The sequence below is a fragment of the Apium graveolens genome, unplaced genomic scaffold (genome assembly GCF_009905375.1).
Source record: "Apium graveolens cultivar Ventura unplaced genomic scaffold, ASM990537v1 ctg671, whole genome shotgun sequence".
In the NCBI taxonomy this organism is placed as follows: Eukaryota; Viridiplantae; Streptophyta; class Magnoliopsida; order Apiales; family Apiaceae; genus Apium; species Apium graveolens.
In genome coordinates, this window is record NW_027419714.1 from 80097 (window position 1) to 98242 (window position 18146).

General features: G+C 36.8%; 3 protein-coding genes across 4 annotated transcripts; 2 read left to right on the plus strand and 1 right to left on the minus strand.

Annotated features, from left to right (window-relative positions):
* The first annotated feature begins 1926 nt into the window (after nucleotides 1–1926).
* LOC141703533 (uncharacterized) lies at nucleotides 1927–2538 on the plus strand. The gene has a single exon (XM_074507024.1). The coding sequence runs from the start codon at nucleotides 1927–1929 to the stop codon at nucleotides 2536–2538; it is 612 nt and encodes a 203-aa protein (XP_074363125.1).
* Nucleotides 2539–3868: 1330 nt separating this feature from the next.
* Nucleotides 3869–4671, plus strand: LOC141703534 (uncharacterized). The gene is made up of 2 exons (XM_074507025.1): nucleotides 3869–4282; nucleotides 4381–4671. The coding sequence occupies exons 1-2, from the start codon at nucleotides 3869–3871 to the stop codon at nucleotides 4669–4671; spliced, it is 705 nt and encodes a 234-aa protein (XP_074363126.1).
* Nucleotides 4672–13146: 8475 nt separating this feature from the next.
* Nucleotides 13147–17876, minus strand: LOC141703535 (recQ-mediated genome instability protein 1). Of its 2 annotated transcripts, XM_074507026.1 has the most exons (8): nucleotides 17263–17876; nucleotides 16769–16939; nucleotides 16495–16640; nucleotides 15944–16083; nucleotides 14942–15480; nucleotides 14086–14196; nucleotides 13883–14011; nucleotides 13147–13751 (listed from the first exon to the last, which is right to left on the minus strand). In XM_074507026.1, the coding sequence occupies exons 1-8, from the start codon at nucleotides 17821–17823 to the stop codon at nucleotides 13596–13598; spliced, it is 1953 nt and encodes a 650-aa protein (XP_074363127.1). In that variant the 5' UTR covers nucleotides 17824–17876; the 3' UTR covers nucleotides 13147–13595. The 2 variants fall into 2 exon arrangements, with proteins under 2 accessions (XP_074363127.1, XP_074363128.1); XM_074507027.1 differs by lacking the exon at nucleotides 14086–14196.
* Between the last annotated feature and the right edge of the window lie 270 nt (nucleotides 17877–18146).

The following is an 18146-nucleotide window of genomic DNA, read 5'->3' on the forward strand; positions in this document are numbered from 1 at the left end:
GCCACGTCATGCTTATTTTCCCTCCACTGTACACCTTCCCGCTAACATCTCGCTTCATCAAATATATATAATTAAAGTTTGGGATTTTAGAATTGAGTGGAGTTTTACAAGAAATTACATATATATATAATAATTACATTTAATATATATATATACTAATTTAATTTTAAATTTTAACTTTATATAATATTAATTGTAAAAATTTAATATCAAAAAGCTGTAAAAAAATCATGTTAACCAATTTTATTAATTACTTATATAATTTTTTATTGTACATTTTGATATAAAAAACTATTAAAAATTACTTGGATAAAAAAATTAGTTAAATATTTTATAATATATAAAAGTAATGTTTGTTAACTAATTTTTTTCATGATTTAAATATTATAATAACATCAGTAAATATTTTTATTTTATACATATATATATATATATTATTCCCACTTATATTAAGTTAAAAACATTATTTTTTATTAATAATTTCTTATCAACCCTTTTTGACAAAATATAACTCTTAAAATTTAAAAATAACAATAAAAACTATTTTTTGAATATAGCTAATCATTATAGCTAATACCACTGAAGCAGAATTCCTTGCAAGTTCATCAATTTTTACATAATATCTATTTTATGCTAATATAGCTAATGAATATAGCTACTCCTGTTGGAGATGCTCTAAGTCAAGTTGCATAAACTTGTTTGTTTCCATAATCTGCATTTGCTTTCACTAGATTTGAGTTGTGTAGTCACTGTGAACTTGCTCAGTTGGCATGGTTCAGATGCTGGAGCTTCAGAGACCTGCATCACCTCATCCTGTTGAACCATTTTTAGATTTTTTAACATAGGAGATTGCTCTTCAAATGCAAACTCTGGCTACAATGTGACTTTTCCAACCTCCCGTGAAGAGTTTGATACGTGACTGTGAAATAATCTGGGCCTTGGTAAAACAATGGCATATTTGAATTGAGCATCAACTTGTCTAGTTTATATATTGTTTTTCCTTTTTATATTTGTTGGTTTTATAACCGAAACCAAGCCGATTATAATCGAATCAGGGTTTTTTAAACCGAAACCAAAACTGAATCCACACCGGGGTTTTTAAACCGAAACCGAATCCAACCCGGCGGTTACTGTCTCAATTTTAGAAACCGAAAATTTATGATTGCGATTCCGATTTTATCCAGAAATCGAACCGAACCGGTCATGCTCTCCTGTAACTGTATGTCAATTTTTTCCTTGGGTTGTGAAGCACTTCCCCCCCTTCCAACCTTTTAGTTCCACTTATTTTTGAATGATACACATGAGGAAGCAAAACCATATTGGTCTGATCACTGGCAAGTTAATTATTATTAACTCAGTCCCTTATAATTATTTACATTTCTGAGCAAGTGTCCGGCACGTATTTTAAGGTACATAAAAAATATAGTTATGTAACTTATTTTTATAATTTTCTTTTTCTAAATAAAAATTAAATATTTTAATTTTATTCAGAAAAAGAAAATTGTAAAAAAAATTTACAGAACTATACTTTATATGCACCTTAAAATACGTGTCGGACACTTTCTAAAAAATGTAAATAATTGAAAGGAACGGAGGGAGTATTCATCTTTCTTTTTTTACTCTAGTGCATCCCCTTTTACGGCAAATCAATACAAAACCATTGGCGAAAGTGTAGAAAATTCAAATTAGCACGAGAAGTAATCTTCCCAAAGAGCTTTAACAGAAAGAATCTGCCCTTACACAATAAAGAAATCTAAAGCAGTTCCATTACCTAACTTTTCAATACATTATAAAGCTCAGTGTTTCCAATGCTCTGTGTTCAGTCACATTTTTATGTGTGTTGTGTTGTCATAAGGTGGCAAAAACTACTTAGTAGTAGTAAGTAGACACCTTAACAAAGCCTCTAATTCATTTCTTTTAGTCTCAATGGATTCTCTTAGTATACACAAGATTCAGGCCATCAACAAGTACAGGAACCAACAATTTATAAGCAATCTACTTGTTTATACTTTGACTACAATGTCATGTAGCTTACTGGTTTTTAGTCCTTTTTGGTATCCCCCTCTCCGCGCTACTGTCAATGTCTTTCTGTCCGTGTCTCTTCCAAAAGTTCTTTCACTCTTCTTGAGCGCCAAGGCTGTGTTCATCGTAGGTAACCTCATTGTCATTTTCCTTGTAGGAGAGTTTAAAATATACACCATACCGCAGCCTCCTCAAGGGCATGAAGCTAGGTGTCAAATTCTACGTAGTTCAGACAAAGAAAGTGGAAATCCTGAGGTTCCTTTGGAGAAAGGACAGAGAATGAATATGAATCTTCACTGTATTCAGTTAGAAAGAGGGACAATTCAGTTAGTCACTCGTAGACATGAAAATGCTTCAGTTTATAGAGAAGGATATGCGGGAAGAAAAGAAGATCACGGGAAAATATCAGACAGGGAAGAGTTATTGTCACATGAGAAAGACTTGAACAAGATGGCAGATGTTTTTATTGCAAGGGTTAATAAACAGAGGAGGCTTGAAGCTGAGCTTTATAAATAATAGCAATAAAGTAGAGTTCAATATTAGCCGAGGAGACTGTGCGATGTATTGCATCACCAGGGAAATAATTATAGAGATATAAAAGGTGGATTGGTAAACAGTTTTGGTTCAGCTGTAAGTTGAAATAAAACCATATATGAAGTTAGAATTCTTTGTAACAGAAAGCACAGCAAAAGTGTTGTTGTGGTTTCTTTACTAAACTAACAACTAATGCATAAACATCTTCGCTGGTAAGGATTTGGTCTGCTAACTAATTTGATACACGCACAATGAAAGTTACGTAAACATCACACAAGCATTAGATCGAATGCAAAGCTAGAAGAATTAAGAATACTGAACAATAAACCTTTAGAAGCACATTATCATATGGCAACAAGTAGGTTAATTTGAAATTAAATTTTACCTTAGTTCGGCCTACCCTTGGACAAGTGGTATGATCCGTGTACAATTTATCCTCCTCATCTTCCACCAGCCTCCAAGTCCCTGCTTCCGACTTAATATACTGCTTTCATTCAATTTTTTATGAGTATGCTGTATTAAATTTTATAAAGGAGCCCAAAGTAAAAAGTTTATCTACATCTATAATAGGGATTAGAATGCAGTTCTAGTCATTTAACATTAAAACTTGGTTGAGCGGGGTTGGGGCTGAGGAACCTAGTGAAGATCTAACGACATGTAATTTACAATCTCTTCTTCCTGTGATCCCATAAAATTTTTCTCAATTTCATTCTGATTTTAAACATTCTTCCGTCCATTGGTTCAGGAAACTTAGGCCAGTATATTGTATATGTCAAAATAACCTATGCATGCCCTCTAGGACAGAGTTATTGAAGTTATTCTTAGTTAATCCTGTTTAGTTTCAATAAACCAGCAATGTAATATGCATTGTGGCAGTGTGTATTATTGTTGATGTGTCTGTCTTAGTATAATGTTGGGACCATGTCGTTGTCTTACTGGTAGTAGTGTCCAAGTATCTACAGCTGTTCTGGTATAGGGCATTGTAGTCTTTTCCTTTCTAGTTTGTTAGTAGTACTGGTATTCTGAGAGATTAAAAGGGCCTGGTATTCAGGGTTTTTGGACTCAATGTGTGTATTCCATTATTGAGTGAAATACAGTTTGGCACATTCTCTCATCCTATCTTTTCATTGTTATCACTTGCACAATGTTCAAATGTCTTTATGGTATCAGAGCAAGCATTTGATATATTTTAGTTTTTGAAAAGAGTGTTGTTTGGTGAGATTTTAAAACATTGTTTAGAAGTCATTCAGTGTGTGCGAGTCTGGATAAAGTGTGAGTTGTTGTTTTGCAAACACTGTTTTCAGATCTACTGATGGCTACCAATAGGGTGTCTATAACAGACCTACAAATCCCTTTATTCATGCATCCCTCTGATGGTCCACTATCAATAAGTGTGACAAAGTTGCAAGGAGCTGCAGATTACAGGACCTGGAAGAGAACCTTTGAGATCCAGCTGTCAGCAAAGAGAAAATATGGGTTTCTTGATGGATCAGTCATAAGGAGTGCCACAGATGCTGTAGAAGCAAGCCAATGGGACACATGTAATAACATGATAATTTCTTGGATCCACAATAACGTATCTGATAGCATTAAATCTTCAGTCTTGTTTATTAATAATGCTAGTGACATATGGAAGCAACTTGAAAAAAGATTTTCTTTAACAAATGGATCAAGAAAGTACAAGTTGAATAAAGATCTTTTTAATTCTAAACAAAATGGGGTGAAAGTAAGCGAGTATTTCACCAGCTTGAGTAGTTTATGTGAAGAAATAGACTCAATGAACGTACTACCAACTGTAACTGCTATGACACCGAGATTAACAAGTTGTTGAGTGCCATTGAGGCCATGAAACAAGAATCGAAATTATTTCAATTTTTGAATGGGTTAGATGAGGCGTATGGGGCGCAGAGAAGTCAACTGTTGATGATGGCCCCATTACCTACAGTTGAAGTGGCATGTGCAGCAGTGTTACAAGAAAAGTCTCAAAAGGAGGTTTTATCACATGTTGGGATTGGTGATAATGATGTGATAGCCATGTACAGCAGGGGTAGTAAAGATAAGGTTCCGATATGTTCTTCCTTTGGTAGAAAAGGGCACCCAACTGACAAGTGTTGAGAAGTCACAGGAAACTACCCAAAATGGCATTCTAAACACAAACTGAATCTGAATCGAAGATCAAATGCTGGGAAGTGGTCAGGAAACAAAGGAGAAAGCTCAAGAATGGCAAATAATGTTCAACAATCCATAACAGTCACGTCTCAACAACTGGAACAACTTTTGAAGTTGATTCCTAAAGACACTTCAGACCAAGGAGGATATGAGACTGATGAGGAAATAGACCTCGGATTTTCAGGCATGACACACAAGAATTATGTGAAAAAATTGGAGAATAAAGGCTGGATAATTGATTTGGGAGCTTCGGACCATATGACGTCGTCCCTGAAGAATTTGATTAATGTGAAACATGCTCCTCATAGTTATACCATCACATTGCCAACTGGAGCAACGACATTGATCACTCATGTAGGGGATGTGGTTCTTGAAAATGGTTTAAAACTCAACAATGTCTTATATGTGCCCCAGTTCAACCACAATATGCTCTCAATACACAAGTTAGCCCAAGATGGAAGATGTGAAGTGATGTTTCAGCCAAACAAATGTGTGATCACAGACGCTGTCACAAAGCATATGCTGGGAGTTGGTGAGATGAAACATGGGTTGTATTACTTAAAGAATGAAAAATTCTTTAACAAAGGAGTAGCCATGAATGTGATGAAGTTATCAGAAAAGGAAGTTCTTGACAACACTGAAAAAAAGAAAGTTGGCAATCAATATGCTATTTGGCACCAAAGGTTAGGGCATGCAGCTTTTTCTAAAATAAAGCACATAGCACAAGTCAAACCGTTCCTTTCTCAGCAAAAGGAACAAGTGTGCATAACTTGCCCACTGGCAAAAATGACAAGACTGGCATTCTCTCCCAGCGAGTCACATGCAACTAAACCGTTTGATTTAATCCATACAGACATTTGGGGTCCGTATAGAGTCAACACAAGAGGAAAGTTCAGATTGTTCTTAACATTGGTGGATGATAACACAAGAATGACATGGTTCTACCTGCTGGAAAGAAAATCAGATTATTTAAACATAATGATGAAGTTTGAAGAATATGTGGGAACTTGTTTTGAAGGGAAAATAAGAGTGGTGAGATCAGACAACGCGCTTGAATTTGCGGATAAAGCTTGTGGGGATTACTTCACCAAACGAGAAATAACGCATCAAAAATCCTGCCCATACACGCCCCAGCAAAATGCGAGGGTGGAACGCAAGCATAGACAAGTACTTGAAGTAGCAAGAGCACTCCGATTTCAATCAGGTTTATCCCTATCTTTCTGGGGTGAATGTGTTTAAACAGCCGTTTATATCATAAATCGGTTACCAAATGCAGCTCTAAACTTTGAAATTCCTTACGAAAAGTTGCTTAAAGAGAAAGTGGATTATGGGCACCTCAAAATATTTGGTTATTTGGCGTTTGCATACAATAACAACCATGGCAGTGACAAATTTACGCCCAGAGGAATTGCATCTTGCTTCATAGGATACCCTAGTGGTACAAAGGGTTATCGTCTACTTAACCTCTCGAATATGCAGTCATTTGTGTCAAGGAACGTGGTGTTTCATGAGGAAATCTTTCCTATGAATAAAAACGCTGATAAGCAATACATGAAACCACTTCCAACGTCGTTATCGTTGAATGTTGAGGCAAAATATGATGATAACATATTGGTTGATGATATAGAAGAGTTCCGGAACATTCGATAAATCACGAAGAAAGGGGAACTCAAGAAAATCAAAGTGAAGAGAGTGATGAAGAAGATGAAGGCAGTCGAGAGATAGAGCATCAAGAACTGAGAAAATCCACAAGGTTACATAAACAGCCTGCCTGGATGAGTGATTTTGTGACAACTCAAAAGTACAGAGCCATGAGTGTAGCTGCAATCACCTCACAACAAGTCAGCCCTGATTTCAAATGCTTCTTAGCAGCTATAATCCATCAAAATGATCCAGTGCATTTTTACCAAGCTGTCAAACAAACACATTGGATTAAAGCCATGAACGAAGAACTGGACGCATTGGAGAAGAACAACACATGGGAAGTAACAGTCTTACCTCCCAACAGAAAGGCAATAGGCAGCAAATGGATTTTTAAAACCAAGTTCAAGGCAGATGGATCAATAGACAAGTATAAGGCTCGCTTGGTGATACTAGGCTACAAGCAGAAATATGGAGTTGATTATGTTGAAACTTTCGCGCCGGTAGCAAAAATGACAACGGTGTGTGCTGTTTTGGCTGTGGCTGCGATGAAGGACTGGTTTTTCCATCAATTGGACGTATCTAATGCTTTTCTGAATGGGGAATTAGAGGAGATTGTTTACATGACCATGTCGCAAGGATATCGAGGTTATGGCAGCAGAATCAGTGAAGCTGGGATGTCTGAGATGAGTCAAGAAACTCAACTTGTATGCAGGTTAATAAAGGCTCTCTATGGATTGCGTCAGGCCTCGAGGAGGTGGCATTATAAGCTGTCTATGATATTGCAGTCTATTGGGTTCAAATATTCAAAAGCCGATTATAGTTTGTACTCAAAGGTGTCCAAGGAATCCATTACTTTGGTGTTAATCTATGTGGATGATTTGTTGATAACGGGAAATTGCATGAATTCAATCAGTGACTTGAAGAACGTTCTCTCGAATCACTTCAACATGAAAGACATGGGGCCTGTGAGCTACTTTTTAGGATTGGAGATAGACATAAGTAAAGATGGGTTTTTTATCTCTCAAAGAAAGTATGTGACAGACTTACTCAGGGAGTTTGGCATGACCAACTCGAGCCCATTGAAGCTACCGATGGATTCTCGTATGACCATTACAGCAGATAAAGGAGAGCTGCTATCAAACCCACAAGGGTATCAAAAGCTGCTTGGGAAATTGATTTACTTGACATTGACACGACCTGATCTCTCTTTCCCGGTACATAACCTGGCACAATATATGCAGAAGCCCACAACGGTGCACATGCAATCAACAAAACGAATTTTGAGGTACTTGCTCAATAAACCCGGCACAAGGGATCCTCCTGGCTTCTTCATCAGCTGCCCATCTCACTACATATTGTGACAGTGACTGGGCTAGCTGTCCCAACACCAGAAAATCAACTTCTGGCTATTGTGTATTGCTGGGCACTTCTCCTATCTCGTGGAAGACCAAAAAGCAGTATATAGTTGCTCACTCAACAGCGGAGGCAGAGTATAGAGCCATGGCATTGACCTGTTGTGAAGTGACTTGGCTCAGCAGCTTATTGAAGGATATGGGATTATCAAACTTACCTCTAACAATCATTAAAAGTGATAATCAAGCGGCATTGTCCATTGCAGCGAACCCGGTCCTCCATGAACGAACCAAACATATTGAAATCGACTACCATTTTATTAGAGACAAGATCAGTGAAGGCGTAATTATGACGACTCATGTGCCATCTCATCTTCAACTTGCAGACGTTCTCACAAAGCCTCTCCCAGTGAAGCAACACAATTTCCTTCTTCGCAAGATTAGAGTGTCGGTTTCAACCTCTACTCCACTTGAGGGGGAGTATTGAAGTTATTCTTAGTTAATCCTGTTTAGTTTCAATAAACCAGCAATGTAATATGCATCGTGGCAGTGTGTATTATTGTTGATGTGTCTGTCTTAGTGTAATGTTGGGACCATGTCTTTGACTTACTGTTAGTAGTGTCCAAGTATTTACAGCTGTTCTGGTATAGGGCATTGTAATCTTTTCCTTTCTAATTTGTTAGTAGTACTGGTATTCTGAGAGATTAAAAGGACCTGGTGTTCAGGGTTTTGGACTCAATGTGTGTATTCCATTATTGAGTGAAATACAGTTTGGCACATTCTCTCATCCTATCTTTTCATTGTTATCACTTGCAGAATGTTCAAATGTCTTTAAGAGTATATATTCTAAACACATTAAAGATATTCAGGTACATGAAATCTAATTTAAGATCCCCTTAAGCCAAAGAAACCTGCACATGTGTGTATAGTATAAACATATGGGTCCAGGTTCCTGGATGATAGGTTTAACATTGACAATTGATGTGAGTGTCTGCGCTTAAATTATTTTGAAAGGGTCTCACCTATCCGCAAAAATTAGATGGTCGCGGGTCAGGGACCAGCTGCCTAAACATACTCACTGTAAAAACGCATTCCTATTCTTTATAGGCTTTTATCTATGTTATTTAAACCTCAGCCAGGGCATAGTGCATAGAGCATATTCATGTACATCAGCATTATAGATCCATGACTACATATGCAGCCATGAAAATATACTGCATTTTCTTTCCCTTATGGAAGACACATCTGAACCCCCTGGAAATTTAGCAAAAAAAGAACCCGTGGTCAGTTAAATAATTAAATTTTCTAATATATTTTTTTGAATTTTCCATTTGTCCCTAAACCCTAATGTTGGTCAATTATATCTTCCAGATTTACTAATTAGAGTCTATATTGCTACAGAATATGAATAAATTTTAAATGATACTTTCAGACGGACAACTTGTATGAAGTTATTAAAAAATTACATGTATGCAACCTACGGCTGTTCACGAACCGAGCCGAGCCGAGTTTTAAGGTAAACGAGCCGAGCTTTTATTTTTTTTCTGACGAACCGAGCCGAGCCGAGCTTGCTTATCAAACAAAAAAATATGTTCGAGCTCGAGCTTGTTAACTAACGAGCCGAACACGAGTTTGTTCGCGAACAAAAACGAGTCGAACCGAGCCCGAGCTATAACCGAACAGCTCGTTAAAAAATTAAGAGAAAAACAATTTTGCTGGCCTAGACTAACTAATTCAAGCCCAGTTTATATGTGCAAGCCCAGGTTAGATGGAAGCCCAATCCAAATATCCAAAATTATAACCTAAACTTAAACTACTTCGTCATTCTTTTATCAACGTATTCTAGCCTCTCTCATCTCTACTATTCTTATTCCTAAATTCTAAATTTTCAATCCTTACTGTTACCTTACCTCATTACTAGGCAACTTTGTAGATAAGATGAGGTTGGGTCTTCATCTCCGCTGAAACTACTGTACTAATAGCTTTATTTTTAGAATCCTCGGAGTCCCTAACACTTGATCTAGTCCTGGATTTCGATTTTTGCTTGATTGAGATACCTTCTGATGTCACTAGATTCTGATAATCTTTTTTAGCATCAGTTGGCTTGAGTTGATGGGATGGAGTACGTGGATGTGATGGAGGTTTTTGGATACATAGATTTGATTGAAGATGAGAATGATGGGTAGGGTTGTCTTTGATTTTTCAGAAATGAGTGTGGATTTCTGTTCTTTCAGTTGCTTTCTTCGTATACCTGTTCACCTATCTAATCTAAGGGTTCAAAAACCATCATATTTTTCGAATTTTTAACGAACGAGCTCGAGTCGAACGAGTTCGAGCCGAGTTTGAGCCGAGTTTGAGCCGAACATACTAAAACTCGGCTCGAGCTCGTTTTGCTTAACGAACACATTATGTGTTTGAGCTCGAGCTCGATTTCACGAACGAGCCGATCCGAACGAGCCTTTAACGAGTCGAGTTCGAGTTTGTTCGCGAACGGCTCTAATGCAACCTACAGCTTCATCAGTGGCTAGTACATGTATTACTTTTAGCTTTTACTTTAAACTGATTTGTTGTCAAACAAATAGTAAACTCTGTGTCTTTTAATTGGGGTAAATTATTCATATATCAAAGCAAAATTTGAAAATTCAAGACAAGAATAGCGGAATTGAAAATATCTGATCCTGGCCGCAGTCATCTCATCCGTTCTTTATTTTTAGGTTCTTTAGATTTAGAACCACCTACTGACTTTTTAAATTCCAGCAATATGCTTAGTCTGTCTATTTAATCTCAAAAACTGCTTCATAAGCGGAATATATTCGATATGTTTGGTTGGTTGTTTTGTTTATACAAGGACTAACAGCCAGAAGTGGCCTTAGCTGCGCAACAGTTGAAAAATCCTTCTTACTACGATGGGTCGAGGGCGTTAAGAGAAAAAAAAAAGACTTTTAAGTGCCAACCCTGAACCAGAAGAGACTTGATACATCCCCCTCATGACTTGATCTTGCATTTGGCCCGTATGCTACTAGCAAAATTTACAAAAAATTGTGTATATGATAATGAATTTTTGCTTATAAAGACTCTCACTTAATAAATTAGGTTGTGAAAAGCTTTCTTTTCTTCCCTACTTTTGTTTACATATAGTTGTATGATGCAGAAGAGAAGCAGGACTATATTGGTACAATCACTAAGAAGTTAATTATTATTAGTTTTTCCTTTTACTCCAGTGCATCCACTTTTACGGCAGGCCAATACACACCATTAGCGAAAAGTAGTAAATCATTCAACTAAGCCCCTCATATTGCTTTAACAAGAAGCACCTGCCCATAGAATCTAAAACATGTCCATTACCTGACTTTTGAATACTATATAGCCCAGTGTTGGCAGTGCTCTGTGTTCACTCACATAGACATGTGTTCTCCACAAGTTCTTTAGACTAACAAGTAGAAATTAACAAAGCCTCTCTTCTCCAAGCTAAATTCATTTCTTTTAGTGACAATGGATTCTCTGAGTATACACAAGATCCATGCAATTAACAAGTACAGGAAGCAACAACTTATAAGCAATCTACTTGTTTATACTTTGACTACAATGTCATGTAGCTTATTAGTTTTTAGTCCTTTTTGGTATCCCCCTCTCCGCATAACTGTTCATGTCTTTCTCTTCGTCTCCCTTCCAAAAGTCATTTCACTCTTCTTCAGCGCCAAGTTTGTGTTCATTTTAGGTAACCTCATCATTGTCTTCCTTGTAGGGGAGTTCAAAAAATATAAAGTACCGCGCTCTTTGGAAGTGCATGGCCCTGCGGTTCAAATCCTACCAAAATCTAACAGAGAACGAGAGAACTCGAAATTTACTTTGGAGGAGAAAGGGAAGAACATGAAAATGAAACTTAAGTGTCGGAAAATAGTGAAAGGGACAACTCGAACAGAAGTTGATAGATGTGAACCACAAAAAGAAGAAGCCTGCCATCTTGGGGCTCAAAATTGTCAGATGATCTCAATTGCCTTGAAGCCGAAGGATTCAAATAAATTTACTCATATGTATGATGAAACTTTAAAAGAAGGACGGTGGGAACAAAAAGAAGGTAACAGGACAAAATCAGATAGGGAAGATTTGATGTCACATGAAAAAGACTTGAATCAAATGGCAGATGATTTTATTGCAAGGGTTAACAAACAGAGACGGTTTGAAGCAGAGTTATATAGTGTTCGTGAGTAGAGAGGTCATTGTTAACCAAGCAATCAACAGAAAAATAAGAAGAGAGAAAAGGAAGCAGAAATTATAAAGGTTTTAGTCTTGTGCGTTCAGGTGTCAGGCTCAGTTATCACTTAAAATAAAACCCAATATTGCAGTTGTTTACTCTTCATTGTACCATTCTCTGAAAGAGATAATTCAAGTTGGTCGAATGTTTCTGCTGGTAGATGGTGTTGGTTTGGTCCAAATTCTCTAACCAACCAACAGTCTCACACTAATCAGGTAGCAGGGTGGTGGATGTCGGTTTAAATAACAGTTCCGGCAGCATGTAGTAGTGTGATTAATTTCAAGATTTTACCCACTCTGCCTAATAATACTTCAAAGATTAGCCTTCTTATTCAGTTATTTTAGTTAATGTATTATAGGATTGACCTATAAGATCCTAAAAGCATATCCCGGATCCTAAAAAAGAAAATAACATGTATATATTGACATGCATAACAGACAATTGAATAAGAAAATAGCAATCTTCATATACAATACTAGGCAATAAAGCTTACTGCAAATGAAAATCAGGTAATTAAGAAAGACAATGTCTAAACAGACTATAAACTGGAATAGTATTTGACATATGATTAATGCTAAATAACATGAGCATCCCACATGGTGAAGAAACTGCTAAATTTTTCATACCGGAAATATCTAATTTCTATACCTGCTGCAGCACCCGCATCATTCAAAGCTGGGCACCATTTAAAACAATTTTGTGCCACCATTTCCAGATTTGCACTTTGGCACAAAAATCTCCTCGGTCATGAAAACGTGCCCTCGTCACTGGTGCTTGATTGGGACCAAAACAAATAGTACTTTCAAAGCCATATGGTAATTTCAGATTTAGAGGCATAAATTTAAGGGGCATTGCTTTAATAGAAAAGATGTCATTTACACCTCTCTAGTGACTAGTCCTCTTACTATCATTTAACATACAGCTACAGTAGGAGACTGGAGACGGTTGATATTTTATTGGTTTAAGAGATACCTGAGAGTTGGTATTACATTTATACATTAGACTTAATCGTGGATCTAGTTATGTTACCCAAGTTTGCAAACCAGATAGTTGCAATGCAGTAGCAGCTACATGAAAAATATTTCCTCAGGCCAACAAAAAGACATCTCAGGGAAAATTTAGATGGCTTTGTTCTTGTATACAGTAAGAATAGAATGCCATGGTACTTGCTGGAAAGAACACATCCAGAGACTTGGAAAATAGTGGCCAAGCACAGAACATATCAAACGCTGCACCTATTTTAACTACACAGTAACAATCCTCAGTTTCCTTCAAGGAGAACTTGGTACTATTTTATCTTTCCAGGAAACTACCTTTACCTTTATACATAAACTACCATCAACTTTATACAAGATGTCACTTTTCTCAAACGTCCAGAACTAGAGGTTGGCTTCTCCGTTCTCACTCTCTTGGTGACGATAAAAAAACATTATATAGAAGATGAATTGTTGGATAATTGTGATCTGGGATCAAACTTTAAAGGCCTGTGAACTAGTGTTATACTACTTGGAAAGAAAATTCGACATGACAGCAGCAATCATGTAATCCACTGAATGTGGCTTTTCCTGATCAGCTCTCAGCTACACAAAGAATAGCATCACTCGATCTGGAATTTTTGGTCAAGGAGATATGTTGATGGCGTCAGGTTGATGAACAGATCGAGGTGACCTCAGTCTTCTGAAAAGACCCCAAGCATCAGACGCAGAACAACCCTGGTTTAATTTAATCGCAACCGGGAGAGGAGAGGCTTCACTTATATGTACCACCATTGTTCCCTGGACAAACATATAATGGTGATTCAACAGCAAACAAAAAAACTACCTAGAATGTCACTCGTCCTTTAATCTAAAAGCTATCATAGCAACCAGAAAACCGGCACTGACAAATACGATAATTGAAACCATACCTCAAAGTTAAATAAGAAATTTTGAAACTGTAGCAGGGTATCCTTCATTTCATTAACTATCTTCTGGTCTGGAGAACGATAAGCAGCATTTACTTCTTCTGGAGAATGACCTATTCCTTGTTGCACAACCTGGAAATCAAACCATCACATAGTTATCATATTCTCAGATTCCATCATCTACATGTCAAATTCAATATACTCACATCATGACTAATCAGGATTTCGGATATCAAGCTGCCATCATCAACATAAGCATGAAGCTCGTATTTGGCCCTGTTCCTAAACTGGAAGCTCTTCACAGCAGTCATGAAGCACTACATATTTGCAGTAGCATTAACTTAATGGCAAAACAACATATATATATAGAATCTAATGACCATACAACTAAATATACGATATGCAGAGTAGTGTTCGTACATTTCATACATTTTCTCGGTACAAGATGTATCTTTGTAAAATGTCTTGTTTCTCTTTCATATTTCCTATAAATTAAAGTTATGTTACAATTAAGTTATATTATTAGTTACATGAGATCCAAAAGTTAATAAAATCACCAAAAGTAATAGGTGTACGATTATATAGAAGTATGTAGTAGGAATATATAATTAGATATGGTAAGGACTAAGAAAAATTTGGCGTGTTTTTTAAGAAGCACTGTATTAGCAAGCAGTGATTTTAATTCAAAGTATCAGTATTTCCAACTAATACATAATAAATGAGATGTATTATAACACCTCCAAACAAAAACAAGAGGACCTAAACATATACCGCTTTTAAACGAATGATCGTAGGCTCGCCATAAAATATTAACCAATAACTAATAACATTTTAGACAACTTTACGCATTAATCACTGGCATCACATGAGACATTAAGTGTAAAATGGTAAGATTATCATTCCTACTTATATGCCAATCTGTATCACTGTGTAACCCTTTGCCTCCAAGTGAATTCTGATTATACATTTGACAACATTATATAGTTAAAACTTAATTAAAACTTAAACCATAAAATGGCAGAAATTTTCAACTTTTCAGCTACAAAGATAATATATACCAACCTTAATTTTTCCTTCAACATTAGGAACTTGACCCCTCATAGCTGCCCACTTTGTTGACAAATTAGCCAAGTAGGTGAAGGGGATTTCTTCATCTCCAGTTAGTATGGGTAGATGTTCCACCTCAACCATTTGAATATCGTCAAGACTTGAGAAAACAGTGGAGGAGGTGTTTGCTTCATGGTGCTGCATCTGAACTGGAGCAGTAGACTCTTCTCTAGTTTGCTGATTGATAGAAGCTTTATGGTGTTGCCTTTGGTTTGGAAAGGTAGATTCTTCTCTAGTTCGTTGATTGATAAACACGTTATTGGGTTTGTTAGACTCTTCTCCAGTTTGCTGATTGATAGACGCTTCATGGTGTTGCTGCTGGTTTCGAAAGGTAGACCCTTCTCTCGTTTGTTGATTGATAAACACGTTATTGGATCTGTTAGACACTTCTCCGCTTTGCAGATTGATTGACGCTTCATGGGGTGGCTGTAGGTTTGGAAAGGTAGACTCTGTTCTAGTTTGTTGATTGATGGACACGTTATTGGGTGTGGTATCTGCAATAACAAATGCTAGACAAGTAAAAAATCCTTCAGAGAAAAAAAAAGTATAGATGCAAGAAAAGCATGTAGTACAGATCCTGCACTTTTTCTAATCTGATTAATGTTTCGCTTAAATATCTCAAGAGCTATGTATTTGACCATAAGACTGGAACAGTGACATGATATTTCATAATGCTTATATACAGGTAAGACAATGCAAATTTTGTTTATTTGCATCCTTGAGCAATCACATAATATTTTTTTAACTAAACTGGTATTGAAGATGAAGGGAACCTAAGCTCCGGGATAAAAAGTAGCTGAATGTCAAATTCTAGTAATCATGTACATAAGATTAGAAAACTGTGTTCTTTTAAATGCTCCTGCGAAATTATTAATTACCAATGATAACTTTACTTGAAGCATTATCACTTTGCACATGCTTGCATTTCATCTTATTATGGTTCTACAAACCAAATACCTTGGGCATCTTCCTGGAAAGGTCTTGCATTATGAGGCGTGGGAATATTAGTTTGGGTAGGAGCGTTGAATCCATTAGGCGGCGGCCATGCAGCACGAGTAGCTCTAGCTTCCAGAGGATGAACCACTCCAGACTTTGTTCTACATAAAGCAAGGAGAAAAGATTATTAGTAATATAATAACTGAAAGTTATGTGATCTGTGATGAACATATCAACTCGCCTATCCTCAGGAAAGAAGCTTCTATTTTATTTCTTTATTTTGCTAGAAAGGCAATCGAACAATAATTAAAAACGACAGTTATACTACTGGCAATCTGGCACAAAGCACAGAATCACATAATTGTAATGTTAAGGAAGTACAGCCCAAACCAAATCATAGATCAGTCAGTGACCAAACAGAGTACAGTGTCTCTAGCCAAATTATACTGTCACCCACAGTGACCAAAGAAAGACCGGAATGTGATTAACTACAGATGTACTGCTGGTCTCTGACAACAAAAAATATAGCTGGTAAATGCCAAATACTGGCTTCATTAAATGCCAAGTAATACCTTTTTCCTCTTGCTGGCTTATTTACTTCCTGAGCAAGTCTCTGCCTTGCTGCATCCAACTCCTCAACCTGTCCCCCTAATACCTCAAGAACCTCGGGCACCAGCATTAATATCCCATGTCTCACGTTCACATTACAAACAACAACCTGCAAAATGTAACAGCAACCTAGTTTTCAACATTAGCTGAAATGGGATCAAAAATATTATGTGTCTACTATCTAACCTACAGGCACAGCTACAGAGCATAAACAAAAAATCAGAACTCCAAATCAACCTTCATGCCAGCGGGAGCGAGGACTTCAAGATTTTTGATAGGCCTGTATTCCATGCCAAACACTCGTTGAACACCATCAGTCATGCTCAACTTAAGACACCTTTTATGCCCAGAAGATGCATTCTGATATCTGCCTTTAAGTGGACGACTTATATTCACAATTTCATCTACCTGCCAAAATCCATATAACGTAGAGTCTTATTCAAACAACAAATCAATCAATCTCTTCATCATCCACTTATATAATAAAATTAATCCTAAACTGCATATAAATTACAAAAATTCTAAGAGAACATCTATATTCGCAATATTATCTAGCTGCCAATATACATATATCCTACTGTATAAGGTAATCGAACAATTAATTACTAGTCAATCTCTACGTCATTCATTCGATAATTAAATTAATCCTAAACTACAAAATGTAAGATCACTTTTATACTAGAAAGCACACTCAATAGATAAAAAGAAACTACGAAATTTTCCTCGAGTACCTGCAACACGAACGGTCCAACCAAATCGACAAGATGCATATCCGCCACATTCTCCGGAAGCAAACCAGCAGCAATACAATTCATATCCGCATACAAAACCTGTTCTAAACATAACTTACCTTTCGCCACATCATCCAACCTCGAAAAGCCACTCACCGCACTCTCGAGAGCCCGAATACACGAATCAAGCCACTCTCTCTTAACTCTCAACCCTAAACCACCTAAAAACACACTAATTGCACAATCAAACACTTCAACTGGAGTAGAATCATTTTGTGCAGGCGGAGACGGAGGAGATAAATTATCGGAAACATCGATAAATTCATCGTCATCGGAGACATCTACGGTAATCGGTTGAGGTAAATTAGGGTTAGGATTTGTGGAACTGAGATTAACTGATTCGAAATTGATAGTAGATGTTTGTAATTCAATTGAGATATTATTAGTATCTGATTCATCGTCTTGGTGGTGAGGTGGTGGTGGTTGCGGCGGCGGAAGATTTTCGTCTTCGTCGGAAGAGGATGAGACCATTCTCAGGTGGCGTCTTCGCAGCGGCGTCATTGTGGTTTTGGGTTAAAGTTTGTGATGATGATATTTTCCCTCCATTTTTTCAATTCTTTTAGATTACGGTTTGGAGTTTTGGGCTGACGAGTTTCTATTTCATATTGGTCTGGGTTCGGAGGAATGTTCGGGGTTTCGAAATATTTGGGCCCCAGCGAATTTTAAATTTTTTAAGTCCATCTCAAAAATAAATTTTGCCAAGTAAATACTTTCATATATCCGTGAGTGAAAAAATAGCAATAAAAAGTACTCCTACCCTAAGTCCTAACTATTAAAAAAAGATTTTGATACGTGCAACATTTTAACTAAAATACCCTCTTTTA

Excerpts from the sequence above, each read along its gene's own strand:
- LOC141703533 (XM_074507024.1), top strand. The coding sequence starts at position 1,927 with ATGGATTCTCTTAGTATACACAAGATTCAGGCCATCAACAAGTACAGG.
- LOC141703535 (XM_074507026.1), bottom strand. The coding sequence starts at position 17,823 with ATGACGCCGCTGCGAAGACGCCACCTGAGAATGGTCTCATCCTCTTCC. Across the intron at positions 16,940-17,262 it reads TTGGACCGTTCGTGTTGCAG|GTAGATGAAATTGTGAATAT; the intron begins GTACTCGAGGAA and ends GGATTTTGGCAG. Across the intron at positions 16,084-16,494 it reads AAGCCAGCAAGAGGAAAAAG|AACAAAGTCTGGAGTGGTTC; the intron begins GTATTACTTGGC and ends TGCTTTATGTAG.
- LOC141703534 (XM_074507025.1), top strand. The coding sequence starts at position 3,869 with ATGGCTACCAATAGGGTGTCTATAACAGACCTACAAATCCCTTTATTC. Across the intron at positions 4,283-4,380 it reads CTAAACAAAATGGGGTGAAA|TTGTTGAGTGCCATTGAGGC; the intron begins GTAAGCGAGTAT and ends GAGATTAACAAG.